General features: G+C 39.0%; 1 protein-coding gene across 3 annotated transcripts; it reads left to right on the plus strand.

Annotated features, from left to right (window-relative positions):
* The first annotated feature begins 2,036 nt into the window (after positions 1–2,036).
* On the plus strand, positions 2,037–16,115 carry LOC131324860 (MACPF domain-containing protein At1g14780). 3 transcript variants are annotated; one of them, XM_058357030.1, is made up of 8 exons: positions 2,038–2,406; positions 3,544–3,785; positions 9,676–9,877; positions 10,814–10,888; positions 13,074–13,257; positions 13,731–13,906; positions 14,348–14,412; positions 15,184–16,115. In XM_058357030.1, the coding sequence occupies exons 1-8, from the start codon at positions 2,164–2,166 to the stop codon at positions 15,800–15,802; spliced, it is 1,806 nt and encodes a 601-aa protein (XP_058213013.1). In that variant the 5' UTR covers positions 2,038–2,163; the 3' UTR covers positions 15,803–16,115. The 3 variants fall into 3 exon arrangements, with proteins under 3 accessions (XP_058213014.1, XP_058213013.1, XP_058213015.1); XM_058357032.1 differs by having other exon boundaries at positions 2,272–2,406; positions 3,531–3,785; XM_058357031.1 differs by lacking the exon at positions 10,814–10,888 and having other exon boundaries at positions 2,037–2,406.
* The last annotated feature ends 2,657 nt before the right edge of the window (positions 16,116–18,772 follow it).

Below are 18,772 nucleotides of genomic sequence, written 5' to 3' on the forward strand. Positions count from 1 at the left end.
GCTTTGTTGTGTTCAAGTTCGGCTTGTTTACTAAACAGAGCCAAAAATTCGAGCTCAAGCTTAGCTCCACTGTAAACGAGTTGAGCCCAATTCATTTTACTAAACAAGTATCTATAAGCGAGCCGAGCCTACTTTTTTGAGCCGAGCCGAGCCGAGCTTTGAAGGGTTTAGCTCGACTCGTTTACTAAACGAGGGTTAAGCTCGGCTAGTTTACTAAACGAGAGCCTAAGACTTGAGCTTGGCTCGACTACTGGCTCGATTACTAATTGAGCCTCGCCTAGAGTTGCTTGTGAGCAACTTTGTTCGTTTGCAGCCTAATGGCGTACAAAAAATCTCCTTACAATGTTTCTACGAAGTTGTGTACGTGTCTAATTTGTGTAAATGGAGAGATTTTAACCATCTACAAATTTGGATTAGCACACCCTATTTAGGAAGATTCAAGGGTCACAAAATCACCATTAATTTCGTTGAAGTGCTCATGACCCTTCCATAATTCCATGAAAGGTTGTTAAAATGAAAGAATGTGTCTATTAATTGAAACTAAACCTTTTCTGTTCAAAAGGCACCTTCTCATTTGTTATTTGACTCATGACCATGGTGAATTATACTATAGTCTGGGAGTACCGTCACATGATACTCTTGACCGGTCATTTTAAAATCACACATTCTTGCGAGATCTACCATTAAGTATATGGACTCTATAAAAATGTGTGATCGTAAAGTGGTCCTGAGTACCACGTGGCAGTACTCTCAGATTATTGAATAATTACTCATGATCAGTCATGACTATGGATGCTATAATAAGAGAAGCCAAGAAAGAAAACCTTTTCAAATTACATGGAGTATAAGAAAAGAATAGTTCTATTTTTTTTTTTTTGGACCTATTTTGTTTTCAGTGTACTTCTTCAAATACGGTGCATAACTTAATTACTACCTTTCAAGATGAATAAACAACGGAACCCAAAAAAGAACATATTATTGTATATAGTTTATTAAAGATGGAAAATTTTATTCAAAAACTTTTGGCAAAACACACGAGAGAGAAGTTGCTTCTTACTTCAGCGGATAGATAGAACATGGTTAATGAACGCTTCATTTGGTGAGGGTTAATTCAAAGTTCAAATCCCACCCGCACCTCCCTTTCCCCTATAATAATGTAAAATATATATTTTTTGGATAAAAAAAGAACCACGGGAGAGAGAACAATATCGGATAAATTTTGGCATTTGGCTCATAATGACCATTGTAGCCCTCCTCCTAGCCTCCTCAGTTTGGATGGCGGGAGTTTTGAAGAGGAATGAGAATGTGATGCTTTATATGATTTTGACATTTGGAAGAGACGGTAAGGAGAATGTGATGCCATACTTTCATAATTCCTATGTTTAAAAGAGACAAGAATATGAATGTAATTTCTGATGACATATTTAATAAGGAATCACATTCCTAGGTTAATTAAGTGGAAATTTGATCCCTCCCTTATTCCATGAAAAATCTGAGATTTCTGAATCACTAAAATAAAGAAATGTTGACTTTGATAAATTTCTAAAACAATTGTTTGCTGCGCAAGATTACTAAATTAATTCAAATACCGGGATAAAATTACTCCAGGTCCTAAAATTATTAGGACTTTGATTCCAGTAATGATATTCTTATTCCTTCTCAAGATTCCGGTCATCCAAACACAACTACGGTTATTCCATACGACAATGACCATCCTTCAATTCCATTTGTTTCTCTTAATTCTTTTGCGTTGTGTGAAGACTTCGAAGATAGAAGGTTCCCATGTTATCTTCACCTTTAATTAAATGTGTGGTTCCCACGTCAATGCACGATTAAAAAATAAAGGCCTCTATAGCATTGCGCATTATGTGACGGTGCTTCGAGAGAACTGAATAATGGGAGGGGGAGAGAGAGAGAGAGAACTTAGCAGTCAAAGTTTAATTAGAGTTTTAAATATAAGAAACAATAATGAGATATTAACGAAACTTCCCATCTACTTCCCATCCTCTAGTCGACCATTCCTCTCTTCAAACTTGCCATACGTCAAACAAATGTTTTATTCCTCCCACCGGTATAAAACTCGCCTCACACACTTGTTTTTCAACACATTTTAAATTTCTTCCCTTCAGAATTAATCTCTTCACCAGAGAGAGAGAGAGAGAGATGAGCGACCGAGCTGGTATCGTCGAGAGAGCTCTCGGCAGCCTGGGCAAAGGATTCGACATGACGTCAGATTTTCGACTCAAGTACTGCAAAGGAGAGGAGAGGTTAGTCCTCCTTAACGAAAAGGAAACGAGAGAGCTGAACGTGCCCGGTTTCGGAGGCGTCAAGGGTGTCTCCGTCGACATAAAGTGCGACAAAGGCGACCGGATCCGGTACCAGTCCGACATCCTCGACTTCAACCATGTAATTAATAATCGCTTCCATCTTGTTCGATCTCCATCGATGATCTTCGTTGCGTCCTGTTTTCGTCCTAGTTTTATTATTAACAAGATTAATTGAAAACCAGTATTTTGTTGTTTCCCTACCATCCTATCTTTTTCGAAAAACATGTGCCTAATATCTAGAGATAAGATCGCATTTTGGATATTGGACTAGAGGGTCAAACTACTTGGACTGACGGACCGTGCTGCGCAGCATGCGGTGGGGGTGATTCGCCGTCGCTCCGGTTTCGGTTTGATGATCGAAAACGTTCACTTTGTTGTGCTCGTTGAGTAGAATAAGTGTACCAAAAATCAGCTCATTCGGATATCATTAAGTGCCTCATCGGAACATTAATTATTAAGTGTACCAAAAACCAATGGATTTTAATCTAGTGTTTCGGATCCATTCGTTTCAAGATAATAATGTTCGGATGAGGCACTTAATGAAATCCGAATGAGGTGATTTTTGGTACACTTGTTCTACTCGACGAGCTCTACGAAGTGAACGTTTTCGATCCTCAAACCGAGACCGGAGCGACGGCGATTCACCCTGCACAGCACGGTCCTAGTTAGGGTGGGTTTGAATTGAAAAGTTAAAGTAACTTTTTTTTTTAATTTGAATTTTTATTTTGTGTCAAACTTTCGTAATTTGTCCCGACGAGATGAATCGAAAGAGTAATTTTTTTTTATCAAAACTCATAATTTTTTGAATAAAGACAAAAATAAGTAAAAAAGACAGTTTTTTTTTTCGAATAAAAACAAAAAAAATAAGTCAAAATAATTTTTTAATCCAAATCAGCCCTTTAATGTGGCGGATTACTAGTGCTTTCTGTATATGATACTTCTTCGATAACTTCTCAAATACAGGTCCGAACACAAATATTGCACCCGTGCACATTGGATTGCTCCAGATCCATTTGTGTACATGCCTGGAAGCTGTGTGTGTCTATATATATATATATATTCCTAGCACTTGTAAACACATTATTGATTCGTTTTCCAGGATGATATATTTAAAACCGCGAGTGAAATGTGTCTTAATTTATGTACTATAGTCTATATATAGCATTGTTCTAATTGTTAGTATTGACTTTAATCAATGACTAGCATTTCGGTGTAGATGTCGGAATTTTTCAACCAAAAGTGCTCGGTCTCGGGTAAAATCCCGTCGGGATTTTTCAATTCCATGTTCGGATTCGAAAGCGGATCATGGGCCGTCGATGCGGCCAAGACCAAATACTTGGGGGTCGTTGGTTACTACATAGTCCTCTTCTCTGCTCATATCGATCGCTACCCTCTCCTTCTCTCCGATGAAGTCCGAAATGCTGTTCCTTCAACTTGGGATCCTTCTGCTCTTGCAAGGTAATCTTACGTCTATAATTCCCCCCCTCCCCCCTCGGCAGTACTTTTTCTATAACCATATGTTTAAGTCAGCTTGCGTGCACGTCGATTTATTTCGGGATTCTAAAGTTAACGATCAGACAAACCGATTTTTAGTAGTCGGCACATAATCTTAGGTCTGGAAAACGATGGTTCAATTGTCTCTTATAAGCTCCTGACCCACCACCACCACCACCACCACCACCACCCTATCCCTTGGGGTGTAACTAAACAAATTAAATCCTTGTCGTACAGTCTCTGGAGAACAAGTGAATTTAGCCAAAGTCGTTTGGATAAGGGCTCCCCAGATAGCCTCCAATTTCTTCCAAACCACTTGTTTCTACTCAAATATCTAGGTTTCAAGGCTACCTCTCTGTTAAAGCGCCATGACCTAAGTCACATAATTCAAACACGAGCATGAAAACGTATTTGAAACACACCCTAAACTAGTAGTAAAATTGAAAAGAGTACGGAAACGCATGGCATTTTGAAAAATTATACACATGACTAATTTGGTCATAACGCTTCCGATACATGCTTACCAATTCTTTATACATCATTATTTACATCATCAATACGGAGTAGATGATCCAATTGGCCAACCCTTGCAACAAGTACACCGAACGATTCTCTAATAAAGGTTTCAAGTAGTCTGTTTTTTTTTGTTTTTGTTTTATTGATCTGAAGTAGATTAACTTGGTGAACGAAAAAACTTCCAACAATGCCAGTTTATTGCTTCAAGAGGTAGCAGGGCAGCTTTGACTCAGTAGAGCAAGAAACTGATTAATTACTCCCTTTGTTCCAAATTGATTGCCCCATTTGAAAAACCATGCATTTCGTAGACAAAAAATAACGCGTTTATGATACTATTTTTTTTCTAAAATACTTTACACTAATTCTTTCTTCTCAATGAGATCTTTAAATAGGTGTAAAAAAATTCATGCTTATACATAGTTATTTTTTGCATACAAAATGCACGATTGCCGACGATTGCCTAAAAAGTGCAAGCGATTTGGGACGGAGGGAGTACTCCATATGAAAATGCCATAGGCTTGAGATTTAGAAGTTTGCTTCCTCCTAAAGATCTTAGGTTTAAAACATCTCTAGTGTTATCAACTTCTTTGAAGATAGTCCATACGGAGCCTTGTTTCGGCTTTAATTGAGCTCACCACAAGTGGTTGGTGGGAAAGCTGGCTACAAGCACATACGACCAGTTCAAATGTACGTAGGAATTATCTCAACCGGTCAGTTGTCTTTGCAATTATAGAGTAGAAAACCAAGATGAGAAAGTTCCAGGGGTTGGTTGATCAGTATTAGTTAGTACAAAATTGTTAGGATTGGAATGTGTGAATGTCAAGCCTAATCAAAAGTCACGTTCTGGACAACAACAGACCGTGAAGGATACGACTGTTATTGTACACACATTATGTACAAAATGAGACGTGGCTAAGCTTCAGTCCATATGAGTGGAGAGAGGTGGATAAAAAAAATGAGAGTTAAAATTTATGAGAAACCGTGCGTAGAGAGAAAAATTTGGGTCTGGAGTCCCAATACGAACATGGTCTGGCTTTTTAGAGAGTTTTGATCTTATTAAAAACAAATTCGCATTCGTTAATTTTGCGCCGAACTTTTTTGAATTACTAATTCGTCTCGATGAGAGGAATCGGGAAAGTAAAAATATTTGGGTTTTCCAATTCTTCTCGTTGACATGAATCAATAGTACACAAAAATTTGGCGTAAAACTAACACGTACTATTATTTTTAAATAAAGACAAAACCCCCAAAAAAAACTTAGCAGAACTAGAGCTGTCCATGGTCTGGATCGAATCGGATTCATATGAATCCAATCATAATCCGTATCTCACGGTTTTTAGAAAATGCAATCAAATCCTAATCCAAATCCAAAAGTCTCACAGTTCGGTTCCGGTTTTATCCACGAATTCCCTTCCAAAAAAATAAAATGATGCTACTACCATGATCATATTCCAAATAAAAATGCAAACACTAATTTCCATAAACATTGTCCAAATTGTAAAGGCATTAAGGCCAGAAACACGGTCAAGGCAGCAACCAAATAAAACTATTGTTTGATAACTTAAATTCAGCACTTAAAATTGAATCAATTAAGTAATAAGTGATTCAGTAGGTTTGATAATTACATTTTACATTGCTTAACAAATTAAGTACCACTTAAAATACAGGCTAAAAAGTTGAAAAAAATTAAGTAGCTTTGAGCTACTTAATTCTGGCTGAATTTTTGTGTACTTACATTCAACCACCACTCTACCACCAACACTACACCACCACCACCTCCACCATTCCACCACCACCACCACACCTCCACCACCAGCTCCACCACTCCACCACCACCCTTTCCTCTACTACTACTACCACCACCACCACCACCACCACTACACAACCACCACCGCTCCTACCACCACTACCACCATTACACCACCACCACCACCTACGCCACTCCCCCACAACCACCACTACACCACCACCACCACCACATCACCACCACCACCACCGCTCCTACCATTACTTCACCACCTCCACCACTCTACCACCATCATCACCACCACCGCCACTCCACCACCACTACCATCACTACACCACCATTCCCACATACCACTCCACCACCACCATCACTCTACCACCTCCACCACCCTACCACCACCACCAGCACCATCCCTCCTCCACCATTACCATAAGTATATTGTGACTGTTAGTAAATTAAGAAAGAATTGAAACAAAATTAATCCATTATTTTTTTAATTCAGTACTTAATACATTTATCAAACAGCTTTTCAACTTAAAAATTTCAGCATTCAGTTTTCAGTATTTAATTTTTCAGCTTTCAGTTTCAGTTTTATCAAACAGCCCCTAAGTATTGTCCAAAATACACAAATTCTGGTCAAGCATGTACTTATTACATCCCATAAAAACCAAACAAAAAATAGCAAATTAGTTTCTCAAAACAAACAAGCAAATGAGTAAAATTATAATTATTTATATATATTACACACACATATCTATATTTTTATTTTTTTAAATATCTCATGGTCCGGTTCGGTTAATCCACGGTTTTGAAATGAAAATCCAATCCTAATCCGTATCTCACGGTTTTTTAATTTTCAAATCTGTGTTTGGACCATTAATCCACGGACAAAATCCAAAAAGCACAGATCGAATCGGTCCAGTCCAATTTCACGGTTCTCGGTTTTTCTTGGACAGCCCTAAGTTGAACAAGGCCTCATTCTAGTACTTTTTATGGGATCATGTAAGGGATCTTTGTAAATTCGTATGAGGATCTGATTTAGATGCTCTAACTTAATTATTATTTTTATCTGCGTAAGTCTCTATTATTAGAATAATTTAGATTAATTACATTCGTACCTTGAAAGACCTCGTTTTCTCCCTAGCACCCAATGCACTACCGATATTGTTGAGCTAAAGGCTTCTTGGCACCACTAGGAATTTACTCAGCTGAGATATTTCTTAATACTTAATTTAAAGGAGCTTGTTAAAGTCGATTACATTTTGACTTTTCTGCTTCATACTACATTGTCAAAAGATTTTTGGATTAGAAAATCAGTACTTTGATTATCTTATGTTAAAAAAAGAATAAAATTATTAAATAAAGAATAAAATGAAGACTATAATAGTATGCCGGGATGTTTGGCGACCTCCTTTTCACGTTTTCATTTTATCTTTTTTACCTTGTTAGGTGTTTGGCAACTCCAAGCCAAGACATGTTTTCACGAGTTCTCAATTTACTGGTTTAGAGAAAAGAAGTAAGAAGTAAGGGGAGATGAGCTTTTTGACCTCTCATTTTTCACTTTTTAAATTTTGGTTAACAAAAAGACCTACAAAATGTATTCTGCATATATCTTCCAAACACCAATCATGTTGTAAAATACATTCTGCACATATCGTCCAAATACTCAACTATATTCAGAACGCCTTCCGACCAAAATTCAAAAAGCCAAAAACTTAATAACTAAAATAACTAAAATGTCAAAAGCCAAAAAAATAGGGTAACCAAACAACCCTGAACGTCTAGCATCAATTAGGGGTTTTGGTTGAAACGTCCATATATAGGAAGCGGGGGGCTGCTGTCCCCTTGGGGACAGAGCGTGCTGCTGTGCCCGATTCTGGGCCCACTCCGGTCTCGCTCCGATGATCGGAATCGTTCACGTTGTAAAGCTCGTCGAGTAGAACAACCATGCAAAAAATCAGCTTAATTGGATATCGTTATGTGCCTGATTAGAGCCCATATAACTCTCGGTCCATGGGTTACAGTGGATTTGATCCAGTGTTTCGGATCCATTCTTTTCAAGATAAAAAGGTTCCGAACAGGCACTTAACAATATCCAATTAAGTTGATTTTTTGCATGGTTATTCTACTCGATGAGTTCTACAAAGTGAACGATTCCAATCATCGGAACGAGACCGGAGTGGGCCCAAAAACTGGGCCCAGCAGCCCCCCCGCCTCCCCATATATAGGATATACATGCTGGTAGTTTAGCCTCAAACAAATACATACACTTAATTATTTGTTTTCTCATGCCTACTTAGAGAAAACCCTTGGAGTTATGTAGCTAGTGTGTTAAGACGATCACATCACCATATTAATATAGACTAGCGTATGCCCGTGCCTGTAGGCACGACTTGAACAATCAACACAGAAATAAATACTTAACTCGCGTGTAATATACGGCTCAAACAATCACCATATGCAAATTAATATTGAACTTGGGTGCAATATACCAACCCGTGTCCAAAAAATTCAATTATGCGATAAACAATTACGCAATATATCCATTGATACCGTTTCCAAAAAAACCACATCCATTGATAAACATCATAATCCATTGGTTTCCATTTGAATAATGCCTTCATGAGAGTAATTTATGTGGAGAGAGAGAGAGAGAGAGAGAGAGAGAGAGAGAGAGAGGTTAATACATTAGGAAACCTTCATTCCTTTGATCCAATGGCTATAACCTTATCACTAAGTACGATCGAACAGCTGTAAATGCATCTATGTTTGTATGTGTAGATATTTTGGTGGAAAAACGCTCTGTTTTATAATATAGATGATGATATGGAAAATGATATTTGCACTCCAAAAATTGATGGAGACACTTCAAAAAAATAAAAAAAAGTGACTTTGAAATTACACTGATTTTGAAGTGTCTACATCAATTTTTGGAATGTCAATATCATTTTTCTATAGATATAGATGTAGCTAGTGTACGTGTCTCATACATGTCAATACATGTTATTGTATCAATAATCAATATATTTATATCTATGATTTAATCTTGGTGCATGTGTCATTATCTTGGTTCGTTGATTAGATATCTCTATATTCCTCGAAATTACTATAATAATTTAAGACATCACTCTCGACCAAAATTCAACTTGCCAAGGGTTTTCTTCCAGTGACACTAAGTGATCATTTTTCTTCAAGTTTAAAAATGATTGAATTGGTCTAACTGGGTTGGTTGAACTGGCACATCATTGAATAAAATAAACATAAAGACCCCAATAAATTCTCGACCTCTGTATCACGTTCACATTATATGTATGATGGGGTCACGAATTTTGTGGTTATTTTGACGGTCAACTATCGGGTTCTCCTGAAGCGCTGTGCAACACGTGAACAAAAGATTGCCGCCACACTTTGTGTTTCACTAGCTCATTGTCTCGCGACTGCTCAACAAAAATGAATGATCGATCGATAGTATCGCAACAGAATAATTTATTGCTAAGTAAATGGTTCGAAGTACTACGTAGGTAATGCCAGATCGATGATATTTACGGTAGCGCTGAATGATTAATACAGTAATAAACTCTATTTTGACAGATTCATTGAGAAGTATGGGACCCACATCGTTGTGGGTTTGAACATTGGGGGCATGGATGTGGTGCTAGTACGGCAAGAGAATTCTTCAAACCTTGAGCCGTCGCACCTCAATAACCACTTGAATGACCTTGGTGATCAAATGTTCACTGGCTCATGCACCTTCTCGCCACATCAGAGGAAGACCAGAGACCCAAAATACAAGGTTCTTAATTTTGGCACCCAATAATTGAATTAATTAGTAATACATAAACATATCTTTGTAGTCATAAATATCTTAACCTACTTTTTAAAGAAGAAAGTTTGGACTCGCAACATTAATTATGGATAGCCAGGAAGTTGGTAGTACATGATAAGGTTCCGTTCCACTAAAGTTTTTATTTTTTAATATTGATTTTCTGTTTTACGAGACAAGTTATTCTCTCGCAATACATCACATTTAATTCAAAAAAAAAAGTGTACTTATTTCTCTTAGCGGAACGGGGCCTTAGTGAGTTTTTTTTTTTTTTTTGCCCACTCAAACCATCTAATTATGATAAAGTATGAGTAAAAGGTCTTTTAATTTTCTCTTTACTTCTGAGTTTAAAACCTATATCAAAATTTATTTCCACTCAAATTAAGGAAAACTTAATCTTTCGAAAAATTGAATGTCTTTTGTCTTCTGAATTTTAAAGTTATGCCATTAATAGGTGAGCGATTTTTGTTCACCCTTGCTTTTGGTGAAGGTAGCTTTACTCTTATTATGTGTCGTAGATCACACTTCGATGATCACAGTTAATTTTCTTACTAATGAGTTTTGTTAGGAGACTATACAAAAGCTCAGGAAATCAGATATCGGTAAGCATTTCAACAAAAAATATTTTTCTGGGTATAGTAATAAATAGATTTGAGTTTCTCAATTTTTTCAATTAAGTACTAAAGAATATCTAATCAAGTTAAATTTTTGTGTTCTCATGACAAATCAATTTATACGAATCGAATAGTTCCGATTATCGAAGCGAGATCCGCAACATATTTTAAAATTTTGAGTAAAGGTCCTGATAGGATTATAAGACTAACCAATCATTCGTAATGTCATTATGGAAGGACTTCTTTTAGATAAATTCATGATGCAATTTATGTGAATTTTAATTAATTACAGGCACCGGAGGCTTTTAATGTGTTCGATCCACAACCAGTGATCCTAAACAGCTTCTCAGCCGTCTCAGCAAAAGATGTAGGTTTGACTCTCACTTTTAATCTTCTTAATTTATAAACCATAATTAGTTAATCGGGACGGTTCAAGGGACACCCAAAAAAACACATAAAAAAACACTCAAAATCTCAATCTCATAGTTCCCGATCAAATTTTTATGATCCGAACCGTTCAATATGTGCAGAATGTGATTTTAAGGGTGCTTAACAAAAAAAAAAAGACCGGGAAAGGCTTGATTTGAGCAGTTTTTATTTGAACCGTTCAATAAAAAACTGTTCGAAACTGTTCGGATCAAGCCCTTTCCGGTCATTTTTTTGTTGATTTCTCTTGGGGACCCTTAAAATCACGTTCTGATCACATTGAGCGGCTCGGATCATCAAAATCTGATCAGGAACTATGAGGTGTTTTTTCAGGTGTTTTTTTGGGTGTTTCCGGAACCGCCCCGTTAATTAATATTCCAAATAATGGTTATATAAGTAACCAAATTAACCTACCTCATTATACATGATCATTTCATAAATCCTTCAATTAGTTTTATTATTAAGGCAATGCCCCAATTTCTATTTGAAAAACCGGATGTTCGGGCCTACTTGTGCGCGTCTCGATCGACTAATTCTGGGGTCTCCATGTTTGAAATATTTTGTTGTTTTCTCATATTTACTCGGTCAAACCTCTTGGCTTTCTTATGATCCCAATTCTGTCACGCCATTTACATATTTGTTTTTTTAAAGAGATATTTATGGTTCCAGAATTAATTGGGGTCTTCATCACATTAAACTTCTTGATGATGTGAATTCCCTGGAAGTCAAAGATACGCGTCTAGCTTTCATTATCAGAGTCATGGAACAGTTATACATCTCTTTCACCACGCCTGGCAGCCCTGTTCGATTTGAATTTTGAAAGAATTTTTTTATAATAATAAATAGAAAGAAATAGATAAAAAAAATTATTGGAGACTGTATTCAAGGGTTTTGAGATCCCAAAAGGAATAAGGCCAATTTCAATGGAATACCAAATAAAAGGAGAAATTATTCAATGTCCGAGACAAAATTGAGTACGAATCTAGACCACACACAAACGGGTCCACCCCTTGCCAATATCTTATCCAACAAAAGCCTCTCACTGCGGCAATTAATTTTTGAGAGACTTGGAAAACTTGGTAACCTCGTAAGTGGGGTCTTGACTGGGTATAACCTCTCGTCCATGGAAAGTTATTCAGTCCTCCTGCCTTTGATTACCATTCAAATAAAATTTGCGGCATTTGTTTTGATAGAAACGACTTCACTTTTACCGAGAAACTGTTTTCAAATCAGGACACATATCGTGTATCAAAATTTTCATTGTATAAATTGTATTGCAGTGCGTATTTTTTATCGTGAGATACATTAACAAAAGCTAATAAACAATCAAAAGGAGTTTTACATAATGAAAATCTTAAAATCTATGGTTACGTGAAAAAAGAAGTTTGTTTGATGAAAAATTCCAAATTTTCCAGATTACATTAAGGCTTTTTAGCACCTTGGTCAAAGAAAGAGAAGAGAAGTCATTACCTAGCTAACCCCGAGAGGTTAGCCAATTGGTCTTGGCCTGTGACTTAGAAGTTTACTCCCTCCTAAAGTCTCAGGATTGATTTTCTTTGCTAGCAATTCTTAGGGCCACCTGATCACCCTCATGCGTAATCGGGTGAAATAGCAGTAGAAATTAGTATGAGGTATGCGCAAGCTCGTCCAGAACACCCTGCATTACCAAAAACAAAAAGTCATTATCTAATTAATGCAAAATTGAAATATATTCTTTCTCATTCGAGCCCTAATGGACTGAGAGTTTCCTTCAAATAGTTTGAATGCAGCCATAATTCGGTCAAATGATTTACTCCAGAACGCATTTGAAAGGTTCTGCTTCTTGAAATAAGGTATTAACCTTTTTTTTTTTCCAACAAGTAATCGTAATGATACGTGTTGAATCGGAATACACAAATACATCATCGTATCGCAGGATTTTCATACAAAAAGTATATGGGATGGAATATGTATAGTTTTTCAAGGACGACGGTATGATTCGTAGGATACATGTCCCATATGGTAGTACGTTTTTAACATCCTTTACCTAAAACCAAGTAATATGCTTCTCTCGTAATAAAGAAAATCGAAGTGAATGGAATCTATAGTATTATATAGTATTGATTTTGATTTGGTTTGGTTTGCAGGGAATCACAGTCATTTGCACCAAAAGGGGTGGGGAAACATCAGTAAGTAGCCATTGCGAATGGCTTCCGACAGTTCCATCAAACCCAGACGCAGTTCACTTTAGCTTCATTCCCATCACTTCTCTCCTTAGAGGTGTTCCAGGCAAAGGCTTCCTCTCCCATGCCATAAACCTCTACATGCGATGTAAGCTACTAATCTCTCGATCTGCATATTACTACTTACTCCCTCAGTCTAATTATATATATTGTTGGTCTACTACGAAAAGACTTAGAATTACAGGCCGATTTTCTACGCATATAATTTTTTAAAATTTCTTGACACTAGATTAAAAATTTCAATGAGAGGGTATATACAACGAAAATCTGCCTTTAAGGAAATACACATTCGGTAACTATATTGTAGATTTTTGGTTCTTGAGAACCGATTAACTACCATTTGGGCCAGCATAAAGATGCCCTTTGGCTACTAAATGAGCGTTTTTGCGTTATAATTACCTTTTGGCTACTCATTAACTTTAATTTTTTGTCAGATAGGTTAGAAAACTAAATAAGATTTTTTTGAAAATCGATATCAAACACCATTCAGATTTTTTCAAGAAATAATTTAGTTAACTTATTGCCAACTCAAATTTTCTGCTTATGTTTTTTGATATGCAGACAAGCCACCTATAGGTGATTTACAGTACTTCCTGGACTTCCAAGGGCACAAGATTTGGGCTCCTATTCACAGTGACCTTCCATTGGGCCCAGGCCCAACTACAAACTCGGCCCTTCGAACCCCTACCCTACAGTTCAACATCATGGGCCCTAAGCTATACGTAAACACTTCCCAGGTAACATCTAATTCTTTGCAATAAGTATCAATTTGAGCATGGAATTTTCAATAAACAAAGGATGGTTTTGTTACGATACGGGACCCATAAACCGTACAACCTGCACACACTATCACAGGGAGTAAGAGAAAGAAAGAACGCACAATATCTACATGGTTCCACAATCTACGTGGTTTCACGGGAGGACAGAGACTTCACTATTATATAGAGAAAATTACATGCATGATAGAATCAACGGGTGGATGATAGTTAGGAGTTCCATCAAACGGTGGTGGATGGTGGGGATTGAGAGAAGCTGAGTGAAAAACTTGAAATCTATACAATAGATTGGTTTACCCACCCATCCACATTCTTCAATCAATAGATTTCCTAGAAAAAAAACTATTCCTTGCTGTTTTAAGTACGCTATCAATGTTTTTTTTTTTTTTTTTTAATCACCAGGTTACAACTGGAAAGAGACCTGTCACGGGAATGAGGTTGTATCTTGAGGGAAAGAAATGCAATAGGTAATGCCAACTGGTTCTCTCTCATTTATCTGATCCTATATATAATCAACGGTGCTAGGATCACCACACTTGGTCTACTGCATGTGCCTCCAAACCCCACACGGCGTGCGGTGGCCCATTCGGTCGACTAGGTACAGTGATTCTAGAGGCTTTCTGACATATAAGGTTGATGTAAGATGAGATTTTCAATCCGAAAAACTAAACGAAAAACAATATATAATCACATTAGTGGATCCTTTTTTTTTTTTTGGGTACTTGTGTTATATAACAACACCACAAACTTAACTTAACTATTGGAGATGCCTAAATGGATGATGAAACGGTCAGGTCAGGACACGTATATCTAAGACTGCGTTCTTGTAAATTTACAAGTCTGGAATTTATTTCGGTATTTTTGTTTTTTGTAACTTTTTGTTTAATTTTTTGTCATAATTTTTTGGATTAATCCTCTGTCTCGGCAAGATGAGTCTAAAAGGTAGTACAAAATTATGACCAAAAGTAAAAAAAAAAAAAAACTAAAGACGAAAAAAGTATCAAACAGCTGTATTATTTGTCTAAAGTATCGTCTTATTTGATTTTTTTCAAAATCGATCAATATTTTTATACTTTTCTGATTGGTCTTGTCGAGAAGACCAATTAACCTCAAAAATTACAGCAAAAAACTAAACAAAAAGTTACGAAAAATAAAAAATACCGAAATAAATTTCAAACTTGTAAGTTTAAAATAACGCAAGTTTGTGTGATCAATGTTTAACACTTATGCTCTTGCAGGCTAGCCATCCACCTCCAACATCTATCGAACACCCCAATCTCACTCCAAAACAAGATAGACGACACCGTGGCCTGGCGTGGATCGGAGGAACTTTCCGACGAACGATACTTCGAACCCATCCAACGGAAGAAATTCTCCCACATATGCACGACTCCGGTGAAATACGACCCTAGATGGAGCAACAGGAAGGACATAGCCTACATTGTCACGGGCGCCCAGCTCCACGTCAAGAAACACGATTCCAAGTCCGTCTTGCACCTCCGTCTCTTGTACTCCAAGATCTCCGACTTCTCCATCGTGCAGTCGAGATGGGCCCGGAGCTCATCCGAAGATTCTCAGAAGTCAGGGTTTTTCTCAGCGATCAGCACTTCGTTATCCGGAAGTGCAGAGAAGGAGAAAAGACCCGCGGTGGTGGTGGTGGACTCGAGCGTGTATCCAACTGGTCCTCCGGTGCCAGTGGCGACCCAAAAGCTGTTGAAGTTCGTGGACATGTCGCAGCTGTGCAGGGGGCCGTTGGATAGCCCGGGACATTGGGTTGTCACCGGAGCTCGGCTTGACTTGGAGAAGGGCAAGATTTGCTTGCACGTGAAGTTCGCTTTGTTGCATATGTGTTCATAAGACGTGATCAAAGATAACACTCACATAATGGTTTTCCTTACGATATTCGATAGCAGGGGAATATACAGAAGATAAAGCTGCGCGTCTCACTGTAATGAGAATCGCGATTTAGACATCGTATGTATAGCGACCCCCGGTCTGTTTCGCAAGAAAGAATACGCGCTGTGTGATGACGGATTTGGGTGTAAAGGCAACAAAAATTTGCTTGTATACAATTCTTTATACATTAGTATCTTGTTGATATATGTAAATGATTTTACTTCATGTCGCAGAAAGAGGGTAAATCAAATTTGTGCTCGCACACATTACATATATCAACAAGATCCCTTTCCACAACCCTACGCAAAAGAACTCGGCTTTTTGGAGCTTACAGAATGAGCAGTACTGTTGCTTTGTATGTTCTGTTTTAGTTACTATTAGTTTGGATTTTATCAGTCATGCGAAGATGCATTGGCCCCATTTTTTTTAGCAGGGTTGTGAACTTGTGATCCATTGAGGGCTTAGTGTAGGATCTAGTTCATTTGCTTCATTTCCATTCCAAGTTGCATCATTTAACAATGTGCTATGTATTCTCGGGCAAAGAACTCCCCCTAACCCATGCCCAAAACACACAAGGGACCTCATACCCAACCCATGCTCTTCAGTACATGATTGATCAGCGACCCTCGTCACCCGCTTCACCAAGCCTGCCTCTTGGCTTATTCGGGTGGTAGAGCTCTGAGCAAGTATAATATTCTCTGGCCAAAAAGGGACAGAAACAAAAATGCTAGAACCACATCCAACTTACACACAAATTTACACATTCACACTCTCACACCCACAAATGAGTTACTGCACACAATTAGTGTGAAGCCCATACTGTGGGGGCTCCGTTCTATGTGGTTTATGTTCTGTGAATGTGGGCTTGAGATTAGCTCCTGGTTCTCAGCTCTGTCCTACAAAAGGAAGCACGACTAAAGACCACACTGGAGGTTCTCCGGGATGGCCCTCCAGTGCAAGAGTCAGTTTCCTTGCAAGGAAGAATTTAGAGATTAGGAGCTAGGGTTTTTTCTGTGCGTATCTCTTCCAAGAAGGCATAATGGGATATTTATAGGGAACCCTTCGCTTGGTCTCCAAGGTCGCACCAACGCTCAACACGCGTCGGCTGATGTCACTCTTACATCACGTTTAGGGTTTTGCAACCGTTTCCAAGATGAGCTGGCACCTTCACGCGCCCCCATCATTATCCTCGTAACCGTTTGGATGACGTCACAACCATCATCATTGCCACGGCTACTGTTCCAACGCAAACGGGCTGAATCGTCGGCCATGCAACGATCGGAACCGAGCATGTTGTGCGGCCTCGGCAGCCGTCCAAACGAACGTATTCCCCTGCCCATGCGGATGCTCGGACTGGAGCGTTTATAGAAGTAGTAATTAACGAGACCCTCGGCAACGGGGACCCTCGGCTACGGTTGCTGTTCCGAACGTTGAGAGAGAGATGACTTGGAGTTGAAAGGGATTATCGGATCACGTTCGAAAATGGTCCGAGCCATTTTGCTCGGCCTGCTACAATAGCCCCTCAACTCATGCCGAAGCTCTTTACTTGGTATGGGTTGATTTAAGATTTGGCCGAGCTTCATCCGAGGATCTTTATCCGAACCTGCAGCAAATTAATCCGAGCCCCACAGAGGATGACAGCTGTCGAGAATTCGAACGGGTGTGTCAGTCGAAAGGACGTCTTAGCAGATGAGGAGACGGCTGGCACGGGCAAGGCTTTCAGTTGCCACGTGTCACGTAGTGGTTGGCAAGGGGTTCGACGGTGAAATGATGGGCGGGAAATTCGAAAAGCCCCGCTCCGTTTATAAATACCGGTGAAGAAGGAGAGAAAAAGCTCTTCTGCACTTTCTCTCTCTAGCGCTTGGAGCTTCTCTCTCTACAATTCCGTTCCAGAACTCAACTCGAATCCAGATCGTCAATTCAAGCCCCATTTCAACAAAAATCTTCAGGTATGTCATCGGTTCTTATCGTTTTACTCTTTCCCTTGCTTTTCATGCACATGTTCTGGGTTTTTGGGGTGATTTTGGGTTTTTTGTATTGTATGAACAGTAGAGTACTGGGAAGAACGATGACGTTCATCCCTGAATTCAACTTGTTCTTCCGAGCCCCCATAGGATGTCTGGGGCTCGCCGAACGATTTCTTCTGATGGGGATCAATAATCGAACGGTCCCCAATTCTCTGGTTTGCCGAACGTAGGAAGTCTTTATAGAAGTATCGAGCCCATTATAGGTTAGCCTACGACTCGTGAGCCGATAAGATGAACCAAACTTCCAAAAAAATTTCTTTGCCGACGTAGATTTCAACTGCTTAATACCCCTTTGTTCTTTTCCTAGGTCTGGCTCACGAGGTAATCGACGTGTCTTCAGACTCGGATTGCTCGGAAACCGAATCCGATCGCCAATTCATCAGCGAACTTCTCGAGCTGCGTAGGTTGAGGAGTAGCCGAGCGATTGTATCAGCTTCAACCAGGATGTCGGCGACTTCTCCTGTATCCGACGACTCCAACGCCGAGCGCGATTATGAATATGCCGCCGACGACTTCCTTACAGAGCCCGAGATAAGTTTTTCCCCAGAAACCCAATCTGAAACCGAGCCGCAGGTGGGGCAAGAAGCCAAGTCAAGGCTTATGTCTGGAGCCGAAGCTTCGATATCGGCTCCGAGCGACGCCGAGCTTTTCGATAAGGGCTTGCTATGTCCCCACGCTCACTACTTCAGTGGCAGCCCTGGGGAGTACGCAGCATTTCGAACGAAGTACAATATTCCCGACGATGTTCTGATTCATAGAGTCAAGAGCACCGAAATTAGAGACCATAGGGATCATCGTCCCGAGCATATAACCGTGCCCCTAATGGCCATTTGCGAGGCTGGCTTCGGTTCCCAATTCATCCTTTTCTTAGGCAGATTCTCTGAAAGTTCAGCTTGGCCCCCCA

The sequence above is a fragment of the Rhododendron vialii genome, chromosome 4a (genome assembly GCF_030253575.1).
Source record: "Rhododendron vialii isolate Sample 1 chromosome 4a, ASM3025357v1".
NCBI classification, from domain to species: Eukaryota; Viridiplantae; Streptophyta; class Magnoliopsida; order Ericales; family Ericaceae; genus Rhododendron; species Rhododendron vialii.

Coding starts and splice junctions, on each gene's coding strand:
- LOC131324860 (XM_058357030.1), top strand. CDS start 2,164: ATGAGCGACCGAGCTGGTATCGTCGAGAGAGCTCTCGGCAGCCTGGGC. Junction 9,878..10,813: donor CCAGAGACCCAAAATACAAG/GTTCTTAATTTT, acceptor AATTAATTACAG/GCACCGGAGGCTTTTAATGT. Junction 13,907..14,347: donor TATACGTAAACACTTCCCAG/GTAACATCTAAT, acceptor TTTAATCACCAG/GTTACAACTGGAAAGAGACC.